The sequence below is a fragment of the Ctenopharyngodon idella genome, chromosome 1 (assembly GCF_019924925.1).
Source record: "Ctenopharyngodon idella isolate HZGC_01 chromosome 1, HZGC01, whole genome shotgun sequence".
Classification (NCBI taxonomy): Eukaryota; Metazoa; Chordata; class Actinopteri; order Cypriniformes; family Xenocyprididae; genus Ctenopharyngodon; species Ctenopharyngodon idella.
Window position 1 is genome coordinate 18,482,965 of NC_067220.1, and position 27,696 is coordinate 18,510,660.

A 27,696-nucleotide genomic window follows, 5' to 3' on the forward strand; every position below is an offset into this window, starting at 1 on the left:
TATTTATAATTTAGTTAGACACAGAAGTATAGAATTTTAATATTGGGGACAACATGAAAATAATTATAGGCTTTCTGGTATCATATCGGCCAGAATTTTAATATTAGTGCATACCTAGTATGTATATAAACTTATTACATTATTATTATTATTAATATTTGTAACTTGTTGCAAGCTCAGCAAAACATAGCTGGTCATGTGATCTCAACATGGCTGTCCCCATGCGGAGACTAGCTCCATGTAGAATGAACCACTTTTTATTAAGCTAATGATATGACTCTTCATCTCATGTGAGCGTACATAATTTAAAATATATTTATAAGATGTATTATTTATTTTTTTAATCAGGAAAATTTGCTTAGTGCACCTTTAAACAAATGACAAGAATAAGAGAACAGAGACTGTAAATCCTTCAGAGCACACACACCTGAGCGTAGTTGTTTGATCCGGCCATGAGTGTGTGTATCTATGGGAAGGAAATCTTTAAACCAGGTGATCTCTGGGTCAGGTGTTCCGCTGGCTGCACACAGCATGGTAGCGGTGCGAGAACGCTCCACTACCTTCAGCTGAGGACCCATATCAATAGAGGGGAAACCAGCGGGAAGCTGGTCCTCTGAAATAAACAAATACAAAGAAACATTACACTCACACCTCTGTTGATATTTGAAATCCCCAAAACAAACATGCCCCCACCCAAATGGATCTTGATAGCTCCGCCCCTAAATCCACAAACACGCTATGCAACACCTCCTATATCATGAGTGTATACGCTCCTTACTGCTAATTGGCTACAAGTATGTTTTGATCCTCTGTCCAAAATGCATTTCAATTATATTCTATTGACAGCTCTAATAAGAAATAAAAACCAAATGTTTTTTTATAATATGCTGTCAACTTAATAAAAAGTAAATATTCTCTAGATAATATTTTAAAAATTAGCTTTGGTTTTAGTATAGTGAGAACAAAAAAGCAAGCTGTTGAATTTAGGAAATAACGTATTTACAACATGCTTAATATCTTTAAATTGGTATTTATACATGAAATTATACAGCTACAATTATGCTTCAGGAAAGGAGTCATCATTAAAAAATGAAGGGCAGTCAAATCAATTAATCGCGATTAATCGCATCTAACATAAAAGTTTGTGTTTATATAATACTGTATACTTTTTTGCTTTGTGGCAGGGCATTATCCTGCTGAAAGAGGCCACAGCCACCAGGGAATACTGTTTCCATTAAAGGGTGTACATGGTCTGCAACAATGCTTAGGTAAGAGGTGCATGTGAAAGTAACATCCACATGGATATCAGGACCCAAGGTTTCCCAGCAGAACATTGCCCAAAGCATCACATTGCCTCTGTTGGCTTGCCTTCTTCCCATAGTGCATCTTGGTGCCATGTGTTCCCCAGGTAAGCGACGTACACGCACCCAGCCATCCATGTGATATAAAAGAAAAAGTGATTCATCAGACCAGGCCACCTTCTTCCATTGCTCCATGGTCCAGTTCTGATGCTCATGTGCCCACTGTTGGCGCTTTTGGAGGAGGACAGGGGTCAGCATGGGCACCCTGAATGGTCTGCAGCTATGCAGCCCCATACGCAACAAACTGCGATGCACTGTGTATTCTGACACCTTTCTATCAGAACCAGCATTAACTTCTTGAGCAATCTGAGCTACAGTAGCTTGTCTGTTGGATCGGACCACACGGGTCAGCCTTCGCTCCTCACGTGCATTAATGAGCCTTGGCCGCCCATGACCTATGTCGCTGGTTCACCACTGTTCCTTCCTTGGACCACTTTTGATAGATACTGACCACTGCAGACCGGGAACACCCCACAAGAGCTGCAGTTTTGAAGATGCTCTGACCCAGTCGTCTAGCCATCACAATTTGGCCCTTGTCAAACTCGCTCAAATCCTTACGTTTGCCCATTTTTTCTGCTTCTAACACATCAACTTTGAGGATAAAATGTTCACTTGCTGCCTAATATATCCCACCCACTAACAGGTGCCGTGATGAAGAGATGATCAGTGTTATTCACTTCACCTGTCAGTGGTCATAATGTTATGCCTGATATATATATGTGTGTGTAAACACACACACACACACACACACACACACACACACACACACACATATAAATGTTATATAAACACAAACTTTTATGTTAGATGCGATTAATCGCAATGAATTTAATACATATCTAAAAAAATTACCCCAAAATCAGCATAGAAAATGTGTAAAAAGTATGCAGATTCAGTGAGATTCAGTGTGGGCCTACAGCTGTATATTGCCCATTATACTGGATATTGGTCACAGCATGAAAACAATTATCTTCTAATTGGTATTTCTGAAAATTCTGTGGTGCTTCTCTAAAAATAACAGTAATACTCAGTAATGCCATGTATCAGGCAAGCCTGAGAGAAACACACTTCAGAAGTCCAAGATAAAGCAAAGATTTGAAGAAGCTTTCAGTCAGATCCTGTACATACCGCGGAGAACACTGAGACGTGTGGAGGCGGTGATCTCTCCTATATCATTAGATGCCACACATTCATATATCGCCTCATCACGTGGAGTCCGAAGTGGCTGCACTCGCAACACAGACCCTGAACCATCCTCAAACTCTATCACCTACAGACAGACAGAGAGAAATGTGCTAGTAACTCCCTTAATAGCTTGAGCGTCTCTATAGACCATGTGTATAGAATCCACAAGTCAGGGCAAATGTGTGAAGTTACAGGAAGTGTACTGTGGGAATCTCACTTTAGTAGTGTTACAACCTTATAGCGCTGCTTGCAGCAAATGTGTAAGCAAGCTGTCTGTATGGTTTGTATTCGTGCAGTCGGGGGTCAACAGTTTACCTCAAATCTCTGGTTTGTGACTTTTTTGCCTTTTCTGCTCCATGTGATTTTGGGCTGTGGATCTCCTGTGGCTTGACATACGAAGGAGGCCACGCCCCCCTGAACACCTATCTGATCAGTGGGCATCCGAGTGAACCGAGGAGCAGCTGCAGAGAAGGACATAGATTGGTGGTTTGTATAAGGTGACCCATAATTAACTCTGACTGGGTCAACACAAGCATTATGTCCCAGTTAAGCACAGAAGTGTCTTGAGGATGGGGAAACTCTCTTCTACTAATTAAAATCTCCAGAATGAACATTGATAAATGCATCCATACATCTTTAAGTTATAGTTCTCACATAGAAGTTGTATAACTTAAAGGTTAACAGCAGGGTTTAAAATGAACAAGCGACAAATGCACTTTATAATATAACTAGGGCTGCCCTGTAATAGTCGATTAATCATTAGTCGACTAGAAGAGGCTTAGTCAACACAAAATGTTATTAGACAGTTAGTCGCAGAAGAAAAAATACCTTGTGGCGAAGTCACGCATTCCGTGAGGGACAGATTGTTAACAGCGGGTCAAATAGGGCTTATCATTTGAAACATGTAAGTAGTAGCAACTTTACATGGCTGCTCACTCTATCGTTAACCTAGATAAATGTGCGCTATTATTAGGCGCATATCAAAGTGTTTCTGCGGAGTGTGGAAGCTAAAATATAGCGCGCTTACTGGTGCGTTCACTTGCATTTTTTCCCGATACAGCGGAAAGAACTTAAAACACTCCGGTCATACAGATAAAAGTAATACATCATTCAAAACTAATTTTGAATTAGACTAAGGGTCTAATTTTTTTCAAAAACTCACAATAACAAGAAAACGTTGTGCCTTTGTAAAATAAAGAAAACAAACAGGATGCACTTTCTGCCGTCTCAGTCTCTGTGAACTTAAGCGCGTCAAAAAAAAAAAAAACAATTCTCAGTGTATATACTTGCCTACAGACTAGAAAGCTTGAAATGTCAAGCAATTGTCAATCAATTCAACTGGAAAACAAATATTCTCAGATTATGTAAAGGCGCGTGCACTACTGCGGAGATGACAAGTCAGCATCGTCGACTTCATCTCTGCAGCCGAAAACATAGAAAACCTTATCAATAAATTATTAAAATGTTTAGACAGTCTCCTTTCTGTTTTTTTACGACACATTCATAATCATTGCTTTTGCCGGTGGGCTGTGGCAAGCTTTATGCGTGAGCTGATTAGGCTATGCATTATATATAGGCTACATCATTAAAGGCTTATGATTATGATTTATATGGCTTATTAATATACACCTGCGATTAGTTGACTAATCGCTTAAATGAACGACTACAAAAATCTTTAGTCAAGGGCAGCCCTAAATATAATTATAATAAATGCAAAATAATAGTATAATAAGTTTACTTCATATACATACGTCATTCATGCACAGTTAAGCCGATAACTATTTTCATGTTTTAAATGCTATTGGTTTAAATAAAATATAACAAAATAAAATATAGAATTGTGTATTTAAGTTACTACTTTATGGGCCAATTGGCAAGAAATTTATACCTGCATTTGGTGCTTGTTAATTTTAAACCCTGCATGTAAGCCGATAATTCTTTTTTACATTGTACCAAACATTAAAATTCAATACTATTGTCAAATAAATTAAAAATAAAACACTAAAAACTATTTTAAATGATGTTTAAAATAAAATAAAATAATATAAATAAAATAATAATATAAAATGTTATTTAGTTTAGATCTAAAGACCCTTGCATTCTATACCATTCCATTCCACTACACTCTGTCCTGCTGTTTTTGGATGCAAGAAAGAATCATGCGTCAACAACCCTTACAAAAAAAAAAAAAGCCAAGGATTAAAATAATTACCACACTGACCTCTTTGTTGAAAATGACAATAAACCTGACTTAAAATCATAAAACCTCTTTAAAAATGAGGCTGTGACTTCATGTGTGCATTAAATGTGCATTACAGTTAATACGAAAGACAGAGTGAATTAACTTGTAGATGAGGAAAAGTGCAGATCAGCAGTGTGATTGACGCAGTCTGCAGCGGTTGCTAATCCACTCGGCCTAAGGATGATGTCACATTAATCTGCTCTATAACCCACTGACCAGCAGCTCTAAAATAATGGCATGTGTAAGAAACCAAAGGCTCAGCTCAGGTTCAAACAGAACAATGAAGTGAGAGCGTGGGTGAATGTTCGTTCATCACCCCAGATGATGTGCAATGAAATCTCTTCATCTTCACTTTACATGCTTTAATCCGCACAGACGCAGATAACGTTTACATGAGTGTGCGTGCGACTACTATTAACTATATTTTATTGAAAAGTAATAATTTTTTCTGCATTTAAATTCTTAACATTTTAAAAACACAATGGTATTTTTTTCCTCTTCTACTAGAGAATAACAAAATGCAGGCCTGATGATCTTCTTAAATGTTTTGTCATAGTCATCAAATGAAAAGATAAAAATCCATGTATTAAATGTTGACGTCATTTCTTTACGTAGTCAGCGAAGGCCACAGTTGTAAACACTGACCCGGACATTTGGTGCAGCGAAAGAAACAAACAGAGGATAGTATTATAATCCATCCAGCGGGTTTAGCATTATGAAATTGCTTAGCATGCTCGCAAACCTTATTTTTTTAATTACATACTGCTTTGTAAGCTGCAATAAAGTGTGCCTTTATCCTTTACACTGGTGGGGAACAAGAATATTTTATGAAAAGAGCCAGAAATTGTTCAGAGTATCAGAGGATTCTGCCTCTGCTTTATGTTTTTGATGACTGTGTACTCACTTTGCGTATGCGCCAGCTGGAGCACGCTCAGTAGAATCAGTAGTGCCGGCTGGTAGGCGCTTCTGTAGATCATGTGACCTCTGGCCATCCTCTCATTGGCTTGTCTGTTTATGTGGATCACCAAGCTGTAAGTGCACTCATAACCTAAAATACACATGTGAACAAACAACCATATCTGTCAGTCACATGTGTAGGCTGCAGCACATGACATGAATCGATTGCATTAATCAATTAGTACTCTGTGTGTAAGACTTTCTCTGAGGATCAGATAACAAATTACTGAGTGGTCAATCAATGCGTGAACATATCATTTAACATAGAGCCTTCACAGGCAGAGAGCAGTCTAGCTTTCATTAAAGGAATAGTTCACCCATTTACACACCCTAATGTTGTTCCAAACTGAATGGGGGACTGTTGAGCTCTAAAAAAATAAGTGAATGAATGAATGAATGAATGAATGAGCATAAAAGAAGTCCAAATGACTCATGCTACTGCATATTCAAAGTCTTCTGAAGCCATACAACTTGCTGAAAATCTTGCCATAACTTGCGTCATTTGTGTTTAGGTATATTCAAATATGGTGCCTCAAGGCCAGTTGTCACTGACATCAAAACTGCACTATGAATCTCAATGCATCATTTTTAATGTATAAACGTGAATGACATTTAACAGCTACAGCAGAGGGAAAGATTTTCTAATAACAACTTTCGTTTCAATTTCTTTTCACAGAAAGCAACCGTATGGCATCAGAAGATTTGAAATTTAATGCAAAAATTATGTATTTTTATTATTTTTCTTTTAAATTATACAGATTTTTATGCTTGACAGCCCTAGTCCCCATTCATTTTCATTTAAAGAAAAGTGTCATGAAGACATTCTGCAATAGATCTCCTCAGTGGTCCAAGAAAAAAGAAAAAGAAAAACTTTTTTTTTCAAAGAAATGAATACTTCTATTCGGCAAGGATGCATTGAATTGATCAAAAGTGACATTAAAGACATTTACAATGTTACAAAAGATAATAAATGCAGTTCTTTTGGACTTTCTATTCACCAGAGAATCCTGAAAAATATGCAGTTTCTACAAAAATATTAAGCAGCACAACTCTTTTCAATATCAATAATAAGAAGAAATGTTATTGAGCACCAAATCAGCATATTAAAATGATTTCTGAAGAATCATGACACTGAAAACTGCAGTAATAGCTGCTTTGCTATCACAGGAATAAATTACACTTTAAAATATATTAGAAATAGACAACAGTTATTTTAAATTGTAATAATATTTCACAACATTACTGTTTTGACTGTATTTTTGATCGAATAAATGCAGGCTTGGTGAGCATAAGAATCTTTCAAAACATTAAAAAATTGAATCAACTTTTAAACAGTGGCGTATGTGTTTGGAATGACATGAGGGTGAATCAAAGATGTTCATTTTTGGATGAACTATCCCTTTAATTTAGTTCAGAGAATACTGAAAGAAAGTGTCCTTCAGCATGATGAACATCACTAAGCGATAAACTTTAAAACAATCTGCCATTTCTCACACTTTAAAGCTGTCAGCCGAGTTAGCAGAAAAGTTTTTGGGGGGATAGATTTAAAAAAAAAAAAAAAGGAAATAGCTTAGTTGGACGAACAAAAACTGATAACATTTGTTCTGGTTTTAATAAAAAATTGGGAATAAAAATAACTGGGAAGTTATACAGTTCAGATTATAACTCTGCAAAACTTTTAAGTAAAAAACAGCATGGAATATATGATAATACATGACGGCTCCTAAAGGCCTCTCTCTCTCTCTCTCTCTCTCTCTCCAGCAGGCTGGAAAAGTTTACCGTAAACTCAATAATTATAACACTGAGCCCATAAATGTATAATGTAACTTACTTCTGAAAATATAACAAAGAGAACGAGAGAGAGAGAGAGTGAGAGAGAGAGGGAGAAAGAGTTGGGTGGGCAGTTGAACAGCACTAAGTAAAAGTTGCATTAAATATGGATGCTGTGCATGGGAGATTGCCACAGATGGGGGGCGTGTTGGGAATCGCTATGGTAACTCTGCCCCCATGAGCACCACGCTTGTCACATCACATCACATCATTAAGAGAGAGAGTGGTTGCAGACCCCCTCATCCGTGCTGCCTCCCCCGTCTCTTATCCATATTTAATTCCTCCACTGCACTCTAAGGCTTCCTTCACTTTTACAGTGCTGAGAGAGAAAAGACCACACGTGTCACTTCCTGCAGGGAATCATGATGATGTAGGAAACGGGGAGCGAAGGAGGGGAATGGTGACACATACAAACCCCAAATGAGTGTGTGTTTCCACATGTCAGGATTCGACTGTGGAGGAAATGGGTCAATCTGATCTCTGACTCATGTAAAACTGAAGCCCTTCAAACCCCTAAACCTACACACACACACACACGCACACACACATACACCATCTGCCACATTTGGAAAACACAGCAGCTTAACACAATCCCTAATACACATTATTATCAGGAAAATACGTAGATGTGCGCAAGGCACACGCAAACACACAGATACACTGAGTATATCCACCAAAGCTGCGTCTCATCTAAAAGTCTATAAGATCACTAATGAAAATGCTTCTATTTTGTATTCTTTTAATATATAAACTTTCACATAGCATCTTTTGGTTATAAAAACATTAAAAATTCAAATCTACATTTTTATTTTAAAAGGTTTATTATAAAAACGGATTATTTTTTCCCCCAAAATGCAATAAATCCATGACATGTTTTTTTCCTAAATGCAATTAATCCATCAATATAAAAGTTATTTTTCATATTGAAAATACACAACAAAGTAAGTTGATTCACATATATGACAGCCTCTGAACTTTGTCAATACTTATCTTATATACAGGCATTTGACTAAAAATACATTCAGTCGTCGCTCCCAAAATGAATTCAACGAGTCATCTTGTTAATGTTATAAATGAATTATGTCTCCGTTTGTCATTACCGATTAGAGAATATCTGGCACCACCGCACGGTTAAAATAAACACATTTGCAAAGTACACTGGTATTAAAAACGGCTTTTAACTGTTCATGATTCAGTTTTGGGGACCGTGACAGAAGTTTGATGCTGTCGTGGAACAAGCAACAGCCGGCATTTTTCCTCCTCCCGACTCTTCTTATTCACCTCACGTAAATGATTACATTTCGATGACTTACGTTTCTTCCCCACCGCAGAAACCACCACAGGTTCATCAATGTCCTCAAAATTATTAATTTTTCTGTTTTTGTTGATCACAAAGTACAAAGCAGATAAGGAAAACTAGGATGCCGGGTGTATTGAGGGCGCCGCCATTACTGTTTACAGTGCGTGGAATAGTGCGCTGTGATCGGTTGAGCGGATATATCGCGTTCTGCAGAGAAAGGAGACGGGCATTTGTCGCGTTTTGGAAAGAAAGGGAGAAAACATGACAGAATAACACGACGGATATCGCATTTTGTGCAAAATTAATAAATGACTTTTCAATAGCGACCAGATACAATACTGATTTTGGCGGAAACTCAATTTTTAAAAAAATGCCGTTTATCGCGTTTTGGAACCAAACTCTTCTTATATTTCTGATTTAATGAGTATAACAGCTTCAGTAAAAATAAAAAATAAAACATTTTTACATTATTTAACTAAATAAATAAAGTTCAGAGTCAGATAGAAATTCAAAGTGAGTTTTTTTTTTTACCCTTTTGACAGCATGCACTCAAGCTGGAAAAAACTTAGTAAAAAAAGTCTGATAATCGATGTTGTCCAGCATTATTTGAAAGAGCATCTTCTGCTTCAATGGAAGCCGTAAAATATGACCTTTTGCACAAAGGTCACAATAGTGCTGACTCTTCGATATATCTTCTTAATTTTACATTATAACATTTCTTCATTTGAAACTTTTAATCCTACAATTAACTGTTTATTTACAAATTAAAATAAGAATTTGAATACCAGATTTTCGATTGTGGATTTTGCATGCATGTATAATGTGTGTGTGTGCTTGTGTGGATTATTCTTCTCTCCCCTGTGTTACAGCCATATGCTACTCTCCCTAATCTGCAAAGAACAAAGATCATTATGATAACCTGATATTTCCTGCTTCAACTCCATTTGTGTCAGAAGTCGATAGCTAAGCTTTGTGGCCACGTCTCTGTGTGCATATGAGAGAGACAGAGAGAGAGAAACATAAGAGACTATTAAAGAAAGCCAACAGCAAGTGCATAAATGTGTGTATTTGTGGAAGAGCGAGATATAGCTGCTGACTAAACAAATCTGCATCTTAATTACTTATTCAGATGCAACGAGTCAAATAATTGATATTTATTACTAAGGCACCAATCATGTTAACATGCACCGACACAATTACCCTGCAGTTAGGTGATATTTAGTCATGATGAGAGGGCTAACAGCATATCAAACAACAGTGAATGCATGTCTGTGATGAGCTTTTTTGTGAGACCCTTAGTCCAATGTTAAAGGGATAATTAAAAAACTGGAAAAAAAAAAATGACACTTCTTTCAGTATTTATTACCCTCAAGTCGTTCCAAACTCATACAGCCACCTTTCTTCAACAGAACACAAATGGAGATATTTTGAAGAATATCTTGGGTTTTCTTTCCCCATAATGAAAGTGAATGGCGGCTGGTGCTATACAGCTCCAAAATGACAAAAAAAGCATCATAAAAGTAGCTCGTATAATTCATGCGATATATTTCAAGTCTTCTGAATCCATACAATAACTATTAGTGACAAACAGATTAAAATTGCAATTATTCGCTGAAAATATTGGCTTCCATTCTCAAATAAGTCACATCAAGCTTTTCAATCACTGACATGCACACTACCCATTTCAAAGCTTTGAAATTAAAATTGAAATAACCTGTTTTGCCAGTTTACAAAACAATAATCCTGCAATGCAAGAAAACTGCTTACAATATTTTTTTTTTTTTAAACCAGGTTATTTCACAGCGGTAATGCCAAAATGTGAGCATTTATGTATTCCACTCAGTATTCTATGACATGAGTTGTGATGTTAAATAAAGCGCAGAGTATTCCAAAATGTCAGTGGGAAACTTGTACTCATATTCTCCTCTCATGTTTACAGTTTCTTCTCATTCGGGTACACGAGATGAGAACACTTTTTTAAAATATCTTGGGTCACGAAATTGAACAATATATTTATTTATATATAGATTTATATAAACACTCTGGTTGGATGTGCTTACATCTACAGGAAGGATTCTGTCCTGATATATCACATATGCACCCTTCAATAAAAGTTAAAGGTTTTTTTTTTAATCGCGATTAATCGCGCACCCTTAATAGCGATTAATCGCACGCTTATCATGAAATTAAGCATACACCATTTATCTTATTTAACATGTCCATTTTGACATCATTGCCTATATCCAGCAAAGTAAACCATCAGATTGAAGTGTGATTCTCACAAAACTGTATTTTTCAGCTTTTTTCAAGGTAAATTTAGATATCTTTCCAAAAAAAGACACCAAATAACCAAATATTTTTTCATATAATTCATACATTTATGTACACCAAATCACAGCAAAAAAAACGTTTCAGAATTCACAGTGTATAAATTGTGCAACAGCAAAGAGCTTGTTTACATTTTAGACAAGTCAAGTTGCCATACTGAACAGGACCACATGGAGATGCCAAAAAAAAACCCCTAAACCAACCGCCTTGACCTGCATATATACGAAGTACACAGCAACATACACAGGACAAATCCAAACATTATCCTGAATGTGTGTGAAAACAACGTGAATGTACTGAAATGTGTCTGTGCATAAATACAATGTGCGATCAGTGTGTCGAGAGCGCTCATACATGATTTGTTTGTCCATCAAAATAACAGACTCACGCGTGCTTCTGTACGTCACCCCAATCGTCTTTACTCTGATTGCAATCCTCATCCATCAAAACTTTCATAGCAAGAAGCTGGTTTGCTTTATCCAGCCGAGAAACATAGTTTTCATATCATCTGGCCATACAGCGGTGGGATGTTTCGATGTTCCGTTCAGACAGGAACAGCGCGATGCGGGAGGGCTCGTGATCTTCAGATACAATGACACAATATGACAGAGAGTTCGTGTTTTAAAGCAAAACAGACATTGGAATGAATAATTCTCTCTGCCATCTCTGATATAATCAGCATGGACTTTAAGATCATCTAACTAAATTACGTTATGACACAATTTCACATGCTTCCTATAATTTTTTTGTGTTAAACATGCGTTAAATTATTTTAACGCATTAAGGATTTTGAATTAATTGCATGCGTTAACGCGTTAACGTTGACAGCCCTAAAACAAACTCATCTGCGTTCAGTTACAAGATATGCGAGAAGCAATGCTACTTGATGTCATTGACATCAAACCTAACACAACATCTAAATTAAAACCTAACACAACATCTAAATCTGGCACAGTGCTTTTTGTCATTATTGAGCACTTTTATTATATGGAAAGGATTGACCAGGATATGCTTAAAAATTCACCTTTTGTGCTCCACAAAAGAAAGTTATATGGGTTTGGAATTTAATGAGAATTTGGATTGACTATTCCTTTAACTATTCCTTCCCTGTATTTCAAGTGAAAAAATGAACCAGGATTACGTAGGCTTTGAATGAGTATAGACAAGACACTAAACTCCCTCACTCTTATTTTGCTGAACCACGTCAGTTTTTAACTATTAAATCAATTTGTGCTCCATAGACAGAGTCGACATGAGGGGCAATTTAAAATGTAGCTTATTAACTATAGATGAACCTGCAATGCCATAAATATGGCTACTGTACTATTAATGCTGTACAGCAGGGGTCTTCAACGGGAAGTTCGTGACAGTACTGCAGTAGTATAAAATATGGTGATTAAACTTCAACTCAATCAAAGCTTAAGTTAAGAAAAATAATTTCAGCTAAATGTTTTATTGCCCCTCCCACAATGTAAGCATCATAAGCATCAAAACAAAGTATATAAATACATTCATTTGTTACGATACGCATGTTATTAAAGGTCAGGCTTCAAATGTAACAGGGGGTTCCTGCTCTGTCTTTTATCCACCAGGGGGTCCTTGGTCTGAAAAAGGTTAAAGACCCCTGCTGATCCTCCAAGCATTCTGTTTATTCACCTAGAGGATTAGTGAAACTTGTTTATATTTGTTTGCGCAAATACATGTTGTGTGTGTGTGCGTGCCTCAGTACAGAACATGGTAATAACGGCAGTTACATAAGATGATTTTTAGTACTGGGGAGGAAAATTGCTGTGTGTTTCCCAATGTTTGTTCCTTAACACACAAAAACGCACGCTGAATCGGATATATTCACTAACTGAAAAGAGAGATTACCATAGAGTACTAGGTACCTAGTACACTGGAGTCAAGTCCAAGCTTTCTCATTTTCAAACAGCTTCTTTAATATGCATCCCATCACAAGAGCACTCAAACATATAACAGCAAGGAAAAACCATTCTTTGGCCATATGGCCACTGTAACTCAACACAAGAACATGTAAGTGTGTTACAAACACAAATTCTACAAAACCCCTCATTAAGTCTCTGTACAACAGATGCAGCTGTCAGGGCAAGAGACAGATGAGGACAAAATGACATGTAGATGTGGGACAGTCTCGCTGGCAGGCACTCATTGCCTTGACAACGCAGAACTCCAATTAGAGTTACTTTGACATGGAGCAGCTGTGACAGTTAACAGGTACACACATCTGTCTCACCCTGGCGAAAAGTGACCTGAAGCTTCTACATATGGAACGCCCTGCATGACACAATCACATGGGTCTTCTGCGTATTCCAAGTGACTTCTGTTGTACTTCAATGCAACATTTAAAGACCTTCTAGATGTTACATTCCACCAAATAAAGAAATACTGATTTCTTCAACAAAACAAACAAAAATAGCTGCTTGTCTGGACATTTTGGGCAACCTAAATAGTGAAGAACTTACCCGTTCACTTTATACCATGGTCTGTCTAAATATTTGATTCTGATTGGCTGGAAGCTGTGCATTAAAACCGTTCAGTTTAATCATCGCTCAGCGCTCTATCAGAGATTGCACTGCGCAAACACAGAAAAATTATCAAAGGTGCTATTATTAAAATACCGAATTGCTATTTCTCAGCAACGAGGGGTAAACATCATTATTTTTGAAGGAATTAAAATAAACTGCTGCTACAGCTTCATTGTTAGTAGAGAGATGCTGCACAGATGCAGGTAATTCACACGCATGTCTCATCTCTCTCTCTCTCTCTCTCTCTCTCTCTCGATGATTAATTCAAATAAATGCAATAATTCATTCATACAAATAAATGTAATCTTACCACACTACTATATCTCTGTGTCTAATTTAAAGTGGGCAGAATGCTAGATCTAATGAGCCGTAACTTACAAAGCCCCGCACATGACATGCAGGAAAAAAATAATAGACTAAATAATGCGCACAATTTATAAATCAAGGGAACGAATTAGTAAATCATGCGCCTGATTCATATATCGAGGGAACAAATTAGTAAATCATGCGCACAATTTATAAATTGAGGAAACGAATTTGTAAATCGTGCGCACGATTTAGCAAATCGAGGGAACGAATTAGTAAATCATGCGCCTGATTCATAAATCGAGGGAATAAATTAGCAAATCATGCGCACAATTTATAAATTGAGGGAACGAATTTGTAAATTGTGCGCACGATTTAGCAAATCGAAGGAATGAAAACGTTAATCGTGCGCACGATTTAGCAAATCGAGGGAACGAATTAGTAAATTATGAGCATGATTTACTTTTTTTCCCTGCATGCCACGTGCGGGACTCCGTAGTAACTGATGAAAATATCTGTCACTTTTATACTTCCGGTCAAATATTGCACTGCAAACATCAATAACAGCTTTAACTTGTCAATGCTGGCAAATGACCATGGTATATGTGGGATAATCCATGGCTAGCTGTGCATTAAACAATCTGAATGCACTCCATGGCTGTGTTTACACTGCACAGATCTGATCTTTTAATCATATCTGATTTTTTGTCCTGCCTGTTTACGTTCGGACACGACTGGTATCCGTGTATAAGTAAAATATGATTGAACAGATATATACTGGAAAATAATGGTAATTTTCATTTATTTTATCTACAGTTTGTTTAGATCTAAAATTCTGAAGTGAAATAAAGTAATGCGGTAAGATAACATTTGTTTAAATGAATTTGAATACATTTACAAGAAAGAGAGAGTTACTTGTATCTGTACAGCATCTCTTTGTAATAGTGAAGCTGCGAGTTTAATTACAAAAACAGCCAAGTTACCACCTTTTGCTGAAAAATATAACGTAGCTTTCAGTAGTGAAGCTGTTTTATTTATACATTTCACGGGGCAGAGGTTAAAAACACGTGTTTACACTCCTGAATGTTTCTGTGTGTGTGCAATATCTTTTTTTCCACCTCAATAGTGCGAGCGCATACAGGAATATCTGCTTCATAATACGACATTAAAAAGTTATCTTTGTGGGCAAACGTGTCACCCTCGCCTTGTGGTGGCTTGGAATTCCAAGGGGAATCGGATATACGTGTTTAGACGTAGGTCAGATGTACAGATATCGGATAGGCCTATGTATCTGTTTAAAAACCACATATGGAAGTGGCTCAGAACGGATGTGCATACGGATTTCATGCAGATTTTTGTGTGTACACATGTGCAACAAATTCTGATCTGTGTCAGATGTGAGTAAAAAATCTTTGTTTTTTTGTGCCAGTGCACAGCTAGATTATCCCTTACATGTCACAAATATACACTGCAAAAAAATTCTTCCTACTTTTGTCCTGTTTTTCATTATAAATATCTAAACATTCTTAAATAAAGATACATTTACTTGAAAAGCAAAATGACTTAAGATATTAAGTATTGTTTTCTGAAAATATCATCAAAATTAAGCGAGTTTAAGCTTTAAACAGGAACAAATATCTGCAAATAGGGTCGGAAAAATAATTTTGATTTCCCTTTGAATTAAGTTTATTTTTCTGACACCACTGGCAGATATTTGTTCTTGTTTCAAGAATAAACTTACTTTTTTTTTTTTTTTGATGATGATGATGATGATGATGATGAAAACAAGACAATATCTTATGTCCTTTTGCTTCTCAAGTAAATGTATCTTGATTTAAGAAGGTTTAGAGGTAACACTTTACAATAAGGTTCATTAGTTAAACATTAGTTAATGTATTAACTAACATGAACTAACCATAAGCAATACATTTGTTACTGTATTTATTTACTAATCTTCGTTAACGTTAGTTAATGAAAATACAGTTGTTCATTGTTTGTTCATGTTAGTTCACAGTGCATTAACTAATGTTAACAAGATTTTTATAATGTATTAGTAAATGTTGAAATTAACATTAACAAAGATTAATAAACGCTGTATAAGTGCAGTTCATTATTAGTTCATGTTAACTGATGTAGTTAACTAATGTTAATTAATGAACCTTATTGTGTAAAGTGTTACCAGTTTAGATATTTGTAATGGAAAACAGGACAAAAATACTGAGGAAGAAAATAATTTTTGCTGTATACAAACACAAATAAAAGCCTGTTTATTCCAAAACTCCAATTCAGTTTTTTTGGAAAAATATAATCTGCAATGGTAAACAGTAACACTGATAATACTGTACACAAAAGTAATTCAGGGGACCTGTTACCACAACTTAAATGAATGCATGGTTGCAAGTAAAAAAAAATTCAAATTTATTGTTTTAATTAAACCTTTTAAGTTGCAAACATTATTTTGTAATTTTTGAGTTCTGTTGACATAATAATGTTGATCGTTACATCAACTTAATATCGTCTGTAATTTAAACTCAAATTTCTGTTAATTGGCTTTTTTTTAAAAGTAGCAACTAAACTAAATAGTGTTGATAACTTCGGAAATTAGGCAGTGGATTTCTAGTTCCTAGCATGCTTTGCATAGGACTGGATAAGGAGAATAAATGTTGAAATTAAGTGTTAATTTATTTGTTTTAGTGAAGGGAAAGACCTGTTAGTGTTTAATGCTGTTATGTTTGACATTTAAAAGAGCTTCTGTAATGTTGAAGTTTTTGTGGTTACCATTGTGCTGAAGAGATACATGAAGGTAAACACTACATTGACTATAAGCAATGACTGCGCTAATGCCAGTGACAAGTAAAATCTTACTTGTTCATTAAATATACATTTTAAATAAGTTATGCTAGCATGAGCTATGATAGCTGCTGATTTGAACTGAAATAGATAATTGGTTCCAGGGCTACAACTCTGATGGTTGGAGCAACTTAATTTTTTTGACTAATCAACTTAAAAATTTGTGTTTATGCTACAAATTATTAAGTTCCTCTAACTCAGCGTAGCTTTTTGGTTGAACGTAAATTCACTCAAAGTTGTCATAACTCAAAAAAATTGTCTTTAAAAGTTTCTTTGCACTTATTTTCTTTAGTACTATAATTATGCATCAATTATTGATATAAATGATTAAAATAGGAAACAAAAAATGGATCTGAATACTCCTAAAATACATATTTTGAGAATAGATGCTTCTTAAATATTTTTTTTAAAAACAGACTTGAGAAGACAAAACATTGTATACATGGATTACCATAATTTCATATTTTATATCCTACAAATGGGATTTGCAGCACCAAACTAAAACAAACCATAATCAATATAACTAACAAGCCATCTTAAAGTACCTGATCACTAGTGACTGAGGACTATTCTTTTTATACTATATTTGTCATGACAAAGTCCCTGTATTTCAAAATTCAGTAGAACATGAAATGCAAAACATAATACATAAGGTACTTTCCATCTCCATATAGCGGGCAGTAAAACTAGCAATAAAACTGCTTCTAAACCACTCATGGATAGTTCTAAATAAGTTCCAAAGAGGAATGGGCCAGCCTTGGATCAATCAGACTTTTCAATTCAACAGAAACAGTGCTGTAAGTAACAGTGTGTACCTTTATGTGGCATGAAGACAATAACTATTAGGGTGTAACTGAACAGACTGAACTGGAACACATGAAATTACAGTCATTACGATTAAATACTGTTACGTATGCTGTGCTATGTAATTTAGTTTTTTTCATATGTTGTTGCATATGTGTGCATGTCTGTGTGTACTTTGTTTCAGGTGTGAATTTCAATTGGACGATACGTCTGTCAATCTGCTGGCGTAAGGTTCTGACGTCAGGGATCACGCCACCATTCGCCGGTCACAGAGCGGCTTATGAACGGCGCAAACTTCAATGGCATCAGTCGAAAACTCTGGTTTGGGGAGAGAAGGCACGCTCTATGAGGACGGTTTTCTCGTTTGAGAGACCAGTCTGAGAGACTGATCAGTGTCTGGGGGGTCACTGTTTTTATTATCTTGCAGTTGGATCCGTTTTTTCTTGTTTCGTTGGTTGTGCTTGTGTTTGTTTGCGCTCGTGTGCTTGATTCATGCTTGATTGTACCCGTGAAATCTTCATCTCATGTCCCAGTTCAAAGCTATGTAGCCTGGCGGGAAAGGTTGTGAGTCAGGTAAGCAGGTCGCAAACTACATTTACACACGTAGCATAACGGTATGTATTAGACACACTAGTGTTAGGAGAGGTGCTGATCATGTATGTTTTGTTTTGTTAGATAGTATAGTTTAGTTATAGCGTCGTGCACGCTAAAGATGTTTCTTTCTACATTTTCTGTAGTTAGTTCCTTAACGTTAGTTTTTTTTTTGTTATATTTAGTTCTTTGATTTAAGCTCCACTCTCTCGCTCCTTCTTCTCCTCCAGATCGTTTGTTGATTGTTTGTTGTATATATTGTAAATATCCAATTTATTACTTTAATACTATATTACTTCACTTTCTTATATTTAATGCAATTAAAACTTTGCAACGAGATTACTGGCTTGTTGTCTGTCCTTTTTCTTTTACCTTTCTGTTACTGCCACTACACACACGTGCGACTATTTTGTTATGTCTAATAATTCCTAGACAAATAACATCTAACTAACGAGGGACGTAACAAATACCCTATAACTAATTTAACTTATTCCAAAATATATAGCTGAAACAGTGATATTCACTGTTCTTACATTATATATTATTATTATTATTTGTTTTTTGTTTTTTGTTTGTTTTTTACTTGTACAACATGTTAAAATGCCACGCTAGGACATCAGGGAAAACTTTTGATGGCGTAAACAAATCACTGAATCAAACTGATTCATGAAACAACCAGTTTGAAAGAACTGAGAGTTGTTGAATTGAGCATTAACTCATGAGTGATTAAGACTGACCATCAGTGATTTTATTCAGTGTTTTTCATGAATCAGGTGCACTGTTTTATTAAAACAACTTGTCAGAATAACTTGTATTGCCTACAACATTAAGCCATGGTGCTTATGTGAGTAACAATTGTTTGCTGTTTGCCCCTCTTTCTGCTCACATTTGGCTCAACTATCCAAAAATAGGAAAAAATGCTTAAAAAAAGATCTGAAACGGGTTCATGAATTGTACATCACAAGGAAATTAAGCTCGAAAATGCTTGCATCCTGCAAGATCTCTCTACATGTTCATGGAACCTCACATACTATACAGGTAAAGTGGTAAATTTTTTAATGTTCTAATGTACTTTCTCTTATTTCAGCTTATTGTACAGACAACTAGAAGCTATTTATAGGTTAATTTATTGTGTGGCACTATCAAAACATTGCTCTGACTGTTTACTTCCTGACAAGCCAAAATACCAACAATGGCTGTTAATGGCATATATTTGGGGCAGAGTTATGTATTTACGAACAATGGCAGATGGAAAGAAATGTTTGGAAAACTAGTTTGAAGACAACATTTTGCGATGCCATTTGGTGACAATAGTGTCACTGAAATGACGTGTCACCTTAAAAAATGTTATACCAGTAAGCAAAATGACTGAAAACAAATGTGACATGAGAGAAGAGAAAATAGCCTCCCAGATACTTACGTTAATGCTCAAAACATTGACTACATGTAAAGGATAATGTACAGTCAGCCAGTCATTACTGCGAAATAAACCCCACTTTCTGATCACCCTGTTGAGCTTTACTTTGCAATAATGACCGTCTCTGTAAATTATCTGACTGTACATTATCCCACTTATTACACAGCTACTTGCAAAATAAATAAATAAATAAATGGACATGAAAAATTGATTTGAGTTTAAATTCTTTTGTCATGTAAGAAGAAAAATCGCTATGTAGGAAATTAGATGTCAATTGTACAGTTTAGCAGTCATTTTAAAAATGAATGAATGAATGAATTAAAAATACAGAATGCAATTAAACATTGTAGAGAGCCACGCTTTATTCTACCACTTATCTGTAAGCAACAATCTTGTCTCCTGTCTGTAATCCTCATCATGCTGTGAGCTGATTGTGTATGCGCAAATATTACAATAATTTAGTCACAGCCAAATCAGAACTCAACAAAAAACTATTTAACAATTACCAACAGGCAACATTTTTCCGGCCCTGAGGCACTGATAAAAATTGTTAAAATTTTTATACAAAAAAACCCCATGTTTTATATTAAACATTATGGTTTCTTTATGAAAGATTTACAAATTTACATCAAATAACAGAAAAAAAATTAATATAACATTTTACGACTGAATATTCTATTCTACAAGTAAGTTTGCGAAATCCTATTCTTTTTAATTGTTGGTCTACATTAGACATCCGCAAAAAAGGGAAGTCTTCGCTGTTTTTAGCATCCTGCGCCATGAGCGTTGGGTTCTTTAATTCTCTACTGTCAAGTACAAAAAGTATGCAGAAGTTCAGTTCTATTCCATTGTGCTTCATTTAGCTGTTTTCAACCGCAGGAATACATCACACGTAGCCGACTCCTTACTCTTTTGCATGTCTAGTCGCTCAACAGTAGCTTTAAGCACAGTAGCATACCCAAACATAACTTGTGGCATAAATACAGTATTGTACCAATTGAGCCAGTCACAGTCCCATGAACTTGCACGAAACTCAATCATACTTGCCCCCGTCCATCAGGCTATCTACTGAGTACAAGTTATTCTCAAGAAGGTTAGAAATCATATCCAAAAAGTACCCTTGAACCATATGATTTTGACAGTAATGCACATGCAGAACACTTGAGCTGATCAAGCCTTAAGCACTGAGCACATCAGTGCTATTAAACTCTTCTCCAGTTTCAGGAAGAGATTTTACAGCTCGCTTTCAGCTCAGTGTCATAAGCACAACTTTCACTAGAAGAAGCACTTAGGACCCACACCTATAAATGGTATCAGAGATGCACGTCTGTGCAATAAGCACAGAGATTGTGCCTCTGTGATGTCTACATTATTAATATAAACCATATGCCACTGAAGCTGAGGCAACCTGCAAGTTTTTAAGTGTGCTCTGAGCAACCCTTAGTCTGCAGGTATGGAATGAAATAAATTATTCAAAACTCAGAAAATCACTCTCTCTCTCTTCTTCCATCTGTCATTTTCTCATTCTGGCTGCTCATGCTCTGGGCATTACAGGTCAAACATTTAGACCTCAGACCAACCACCAAACTCTCCGCTCCTTTCCGTTCTCTTGCATATGCAAACCTTAATACCCTAACATTATAATATCCCTCATTCTCTCCCTCCCTCCCCCTTCAGTCTCTCTCACACACTAAGAGCATTACGAGGTATAGCAAAAGTCATCACACATAATCCCCTTCCATGTGAACTTTGTTCAAATGTAGAGTCATTCAGTTTATTGGTCCATTAAGAATATGCTTTTAATGATCTGTGGAGAACATTCCATCATAAACAGTAATACTTTAAGCTCAGCATAATGCCTCCGAGCACTGGGTTCCCCGAACATCACTGAATGAAGGCAGTAGTGGGGAAACCACAACAAAAATGCATGTCATTTAAGACAATAAGGCCAATTGCAATTGCTTAAATTATAATTTCACAACATATGCTTGTATATATATATATATATATATATATATATATATATATATATATATATACACACACACACATATATACACACACACGTTTGTGTGATTTTGCAAAAAATATGACAAATAGAAATATTAGGAACATGATGCAATACTCCTTATCATTATGTTGATATGCTTGCAAAGCAGCACCCAAAAAGTGGGAATGAATGTGCATGCAATATGGTCTTCTGTATTAGCCTTCCTATGATTTAAAAAAAAAGAAAAAAAAAAGGGATTGACTATCGATTCACGTAATTGTAGCTCGAGTGGATGACTGATCATAACAATGAAATTATTTTGACATTTCCTCCATAATAACCAGGGAGCGAATGAGGCTTTTACTCCTCGCCTACCTGATCAACATCGCTTTCGGGTTCAGGTTTTCATTCGGGTCTCACCGGCTCGGTCCCTTCGCGAATTCATCTATAAGCACCAGAGATATAATCCAGAAGCCCGTCCTCTTCTTTCTGAGGTTCACCGGTGCAGGGCTGAACTATAAAAAGCACAACAGCAGAGGAAGCACTGCGTGTTTCCAGCGCTCGTAAAGAGCTCGCAGGTCTCTCTTTTTGATGATGCTGATGCTGTGTGTGCAGCCGAGCGCGCGAGCATACAAAAGCGCTCGCGCACGCACTCACGCGCCGCGGAATATGAGGGGACGGGCTCGAGGCAGGACAGAGCGGCAGCAGCAGCAGCGACGGCGAAGTGACGTCAGGTGCCCCGGAATGAATCTCCGGTTCAGGGAAAATAAATTATTTGGAGGAATTGCATTTGCACATCGGAGAGAGTTAAGGCAACGTAAACGTCCAGAAACAAGGCCAGTCAAATTTGACAGTTTGTAAAGAGACCGTCCAGGGTATTCAGAATGTTTTTAGATTTTTGTGTGTAGTACTGAGACCATATATGGCGCTGTTTTAATTCGCAGGTTAGGCCTATATTAAAAAGGAATTATTCGTCTTTTTTGAAAAATAGCCTAATATTAATGTGTGACACAGACCTAATAATTATTTAATGTATATAGTCTAATAATTTGAATTGGGGAGACTGGGGTAAGTTGTCACTTTTTAGGCATATGGCTACCAATAAAAGCAGGTGTAAGTTGTCACAATTGATCCGCCCATTAAACAGCCTACAGGATTTTCAGGAAAACAAAAACAGTAAAACAATTTTGAAACACAAAATATTATAAATATATACAGTATGTATAAATATGACTGTACCAACAACACAGTTCAGCCTTTCTGTTAAAACAGCTGTGCATGATGTGGTTTTATTGTGTTCACTAATTGCCCAACTATTACAAAAAAAATTACTGGAATTTTAGTTTAGAGGACAGAATTTAAAAAATATTTTAATTTAAGACAGTTTAGAACTAAATGCCTAAAACCAATGTGAATACCACTAATGGACGGAAAAAAAGTTTTTTTTTTTTTTTTTTGTAAAATAGACTTTTTGCTCAAAACTGAGATATAGGCCTTGTAAGAACTTCCCCATGCAGCATGACAACTATAGCATAGCTCTTGGCTTCTCTGTAATGTCAATGTAATAATATTAATGTAAAGTAGAATATATATATATATATATAACACTAAACCATCTGTCACTAGACAAACAAATAGATAGTCCCGCCCCCAAACTCAAGCCACTGACAGTTATGTTGGCTTTCTCAGAATGCTCAATGAATGGCTTACTTGTTGTTGTTACACAAATTTGTTAGAAAGACATATTTTAAAATATAAATATTTTTATATTACATATTGTTATATTGTGTCTTTATGTTCCAAATGAAATTTTTTAAAAATTACATGCAAAAAAAAAAAAAAATGTTTCTTTTTTTGCAGTCTCAGGAGGAAGTGAGAAATATAGGGACACTTATGATGAACTGTTTTAATTAACTGTTTACTGCAGCAGAATTCAATTATATGCAAATTGAGGTGCCAGTTTTTCTAGTGGGCTGAATTTGAACAATACACAAAATAAATGCAGAATGAAATTTGTTTCTCTCTCATGCTCACTGTCTCTTTCTCACACACACACACAGTCACAAAGATGTATGCATCATCAGTACCCCAGTTCCCACAGCGATATGTAAATGAGGGCATTAATTTGCTTTAGTTGCAGAAAGTGTTCAGGTAACCACCGACCCAGCAGCCCTTGCATACAAACACTCGCACACAGATAAGGAAGAGTTATTTCTGGAAACGGCGTTAATCGACCATAGAAATGTAAGGTTACATGCATAATACATCATACAGATAAACATTTTTCTAGTACGTTGGTGGATAGATGGAAGTATTCGATGCTCTTAATCAGAATGTCAGCGTAAGAGCAGAAGACACTCGACATTTTGCACCAAATTAACACAGCAAGACACCAAACACATGCACTCGCACGCACACGGCATCAGTGTGCTGACATTTAATTAATCTCGATCTGGCCTTTGAAAATGAAAGAGAAGAAGGAGTAACAGAAACTACTATCATCTGTGATCTGTATCCTCTGGTGAACTGTTGATTATAGATCAGCGTTCTCCGTAACTGATTTTGTGTTTTAAATGCTCATACGATTTCTGTGTGTTTTTCTCTGAAATTGTTGGTGCTCTGTAATCTTCACACTAATCTGATTTCTTATGTGAGTGTGAGTACGTGAAAAAGAAAGAATAAAAGAAAAAAACAACCCAACCCATCCCCCAGATATTTATCCTTCCTATCTCTCTCTAACACACACACAAACAAACTCATACACACAAAGACACACACATCACACAACCAGTGTCTAGAGACATTCACATGTATGAAGAGACATTTTCATACTGATCAACTCCAGCTGACCTTATACTGTACTGTATATAATCCTGTCTACATTTAATTCAACTAAAAAACAACAAATTGAACAGACTTGCAAAAGAAATACACACACACACACACACACACACACACACACACACAAAGGGCTGTTAGTCACAGTTCATCTATGTGTGAGCTATTCTCATGTTCAGATGAAGTAACCATAATCAGATATTTTAATTATATCCACATTATTGCACACCTAAAAAGCCACACACATGCTCTCTCTACCAGAAAGTGTACATGATTTGTTCATTTTTATTTTGAACAAATAATTAATTTAAAATGAAGATTAAAAAATCATGGACACTTTCATATGAAAAAATACCAAATTGAAATGTAGCTCAAGCAGACAATTCAATCAAAACAATGAAGCAATAAATTGTTTTGATGAAAATGTCTGCTTTAGCTATAGTGTATTTCTACTTATAACTTCTACTTTGATATCTTCATAGTACTGTATATAATGCAAAGACATTTTACATTTTTAATTGTAGCTTAAGTGTCCAAATACAAATACTGGCGTAAGTAAGGTTTTTATTGTTTTTGAATGAAGTCTCTCTTGCTCACCAAGGCTGCATTTATTTGATCAAAAATCAGAAATATTATGAAATTTTATTACAATTTAAAACAACTGTTTTCTATATATTTTATATACAAAATACATACATGCATTGCATATGTAATTTATTTCTGTGATGACAAAGCTGAATTTTCAGCAGCCATTACTCCAGTCTTCAGTGTCACATGATCCTTTAGAAATCATTCTAATATTCTGATTTGGTGCTCAAGAAACATTTCTTATTATTATAATAATTTTGAAAACAGTTGTGCTGCTTAATATTTTTGTGGTGATACATGAAATACACAACAAACCGTGATACATGATAGAAGGTTCAAAGAACAGCATTTATTTAAAAAAAATAGAATTCTTTTCTAACATTATAAATGTCTTTACTGTCACTTTTGATCAATGTAATGTGTCCGTGCGGGGGAATATATATATATATATATATATATATATATATGTCACTCCATTCCCACACTTTTACTTGTATTGGAACTATTTCCATGAGCAGAGAGAGAGAGAAGATAACTGTCCAAATTTTGTCTGAAATGTATGACTCAATTTTAATTTCTTGTTTATTACACTGTTCTATAATATATAATATAATATAATATATAATATAATATTTGACCTTTCTCATCTGTGCAAAATTTTAGAGCATGTGCATTACTTTTTAAGTCAAATCTAATTTTCATTTTGTTGTAGGTTTGTCTGGCTCCACCAGACTATTGGGGTGCATATAACTGAACTATGTGGCCAGTGCTATTTAGGACTACTCCTGGGGCAAAAATTATCTAGCCAGTCTAGTTCATCCTTAGACACAACATGGCAGAACTGTTCCACTTATACATGAAATCAGGCACAAAACTGGCTGAGGGAGAAATGGTTGGATACATAATATGTCCAATTTCTATAATACAGAACAACAAACTGCAAACCAAGACTGTATTAACTGGTGTTGTACTGTAAAATATAAATCCGTAAAATAATGGAAAAGGTATTGGCAGCTTATTACCTGGACATTATCCAGTAATTTTATGGACATTTCCTTTAACCCTAAAACACTACTCAATGAAGTGCAAAATTCTAAATACTGGTTAAACACCTGTAAAAAATAAATACGGAAAATTCCGTTAAATTAATATAGTACATTGTACCCTATTTTTACGGCTTTTTTTTTTTTTTTTTTTGAGTGTGTGTTGAGCTTGACATTATAAATGACACTTATTAAATGCATCAAAGTGTTCTTACCTTTTAATGTCCCACATGCTGCTGGTCAGAGTTATGGAAGCTGATATGAGACAAAAAAGAAGAACATATTTTTATATCCTTTGATTTCACAGACAAGGCTTAAGCCTAGTCCCAGACTAAAATGCATGTTTGAGTTGTTTTTAACTGAAAGCAACTTGCACTGACAAATCTTAAAATATGTCAGTGCCATTGTTTTGTCTCAAGATGCACACCAGCAATGTTTTTTTTTAAACAAAAATCTACTTAAATGTCCTAATTGAACTAAGGCTTAATCCTGGCTTAATCTATTCTAAGCCCTGTCTGTGAAACCAGGCCTAGGCTTTTAAAATGTTAAAATATCAGCCTCCAGAGGAGGGCAGCAGCAGTCTCACAGCATGCGATAATGCCTTAAAATCAACAGCAAATTTTGTGCCAATAAACAGAGGATGACGAGGCCCTGCTGTGTCTGCTTTCTCCAATGGTTTATTTGCACCTTCTATTTATAGATGAGCAATGAGTAATATACTATCTTCATCTATCACTTTAATGCACTACCAGATTCATAAGTACCACCTCTAATAAAGAGATAGAGAGAAAGGAGAGTGAGAAAAAGAAAGGGATAGTTATTGAGCGACTAAGATGAGAGGGGAAAAACGATCTAATGCATCTAATGCAGCTCCAGTTTAGCACATTAAAACAGACAGACGCGAACACACACACACACACACACACTAGAGAGGGCCAGAAAGAGAGAGATGAGGAGTGAATCAAGAAGTGAAAGAAAATAAATGGAGAGAGGGAGTAACAGAGATTGAAAGAAAGAGAGAAACAAGATAGGAAGAGGGAGAGACAGAAGAGTGAGAGAGAAAACCAACACAGGAAGAGGGAGAGACAGAGAGTGAGAGATGAGGTAAGTAAGTATTTTTAGTGGATTACATCTTCACTGTCAGAAAGAGTTGGATGCGTCTGTGAGCAGCTCTCAATAATGCAGCAGTGTATGCACTATAAAACACACACGCACTCTAACGCGCTAAATCCGCTGAGGTTTTATGGTCATATACAGTATTCATGTGTGCCTTATTTGCTGCAAGGCTTGACAGCAGCTGGTCAGAGAGGAGCTACTTCAGGAACGACTGTGTGAGAACACAGGAAGAGGGAAATTGGGATGTGGGGAATACAGAAAGGCATTTGTACTTGCACATGTAAAAAGGGGAGCAGTCTAAGGCGCCTAAGACTGGCTCTGTTCCAAATCCTAATGAGCTGCCTACTGAGGCCGCATTTTAAGACATCATACATGTGAAGGTTGTTCCACATGGTTGTGCTCCT

The 27,696-nt window shown here is 36.0% G+C and overlaps 1 protein-coding gene across 1 annotated transcript in view; it reads right to left on the reverse strand.

Annotated features, from left to right (window-relative positions):
- Window positions 1-22,427, reverse strand: part of ptprdb (protein tyrosine phosphatase receptor type Db) — a 63,540-nt gene extending 41,113 nt beyond the window's left edge. The window contains 5 exon segments of the mRNA XM_051889803.1: window positions 428-613; window positions 2,490-2,631; window positions 2,862-3,007; window positions 5,693-5,836; window positions 22,083-22,427. Coding sequence (XP_051745763.1) covers window positions 428-613; window positions 2,490-2,631; window positions 2,862-3,007; window positions 5,693-5,780 — 562 coding nt within the window. The 5' untranslated portion in view covers window positions 5,781-5,836; window positions 22,083-22,427.
- Between the last annotated feature and the right edge of the window lie 5,269 nt (window positions 22,428-27,696).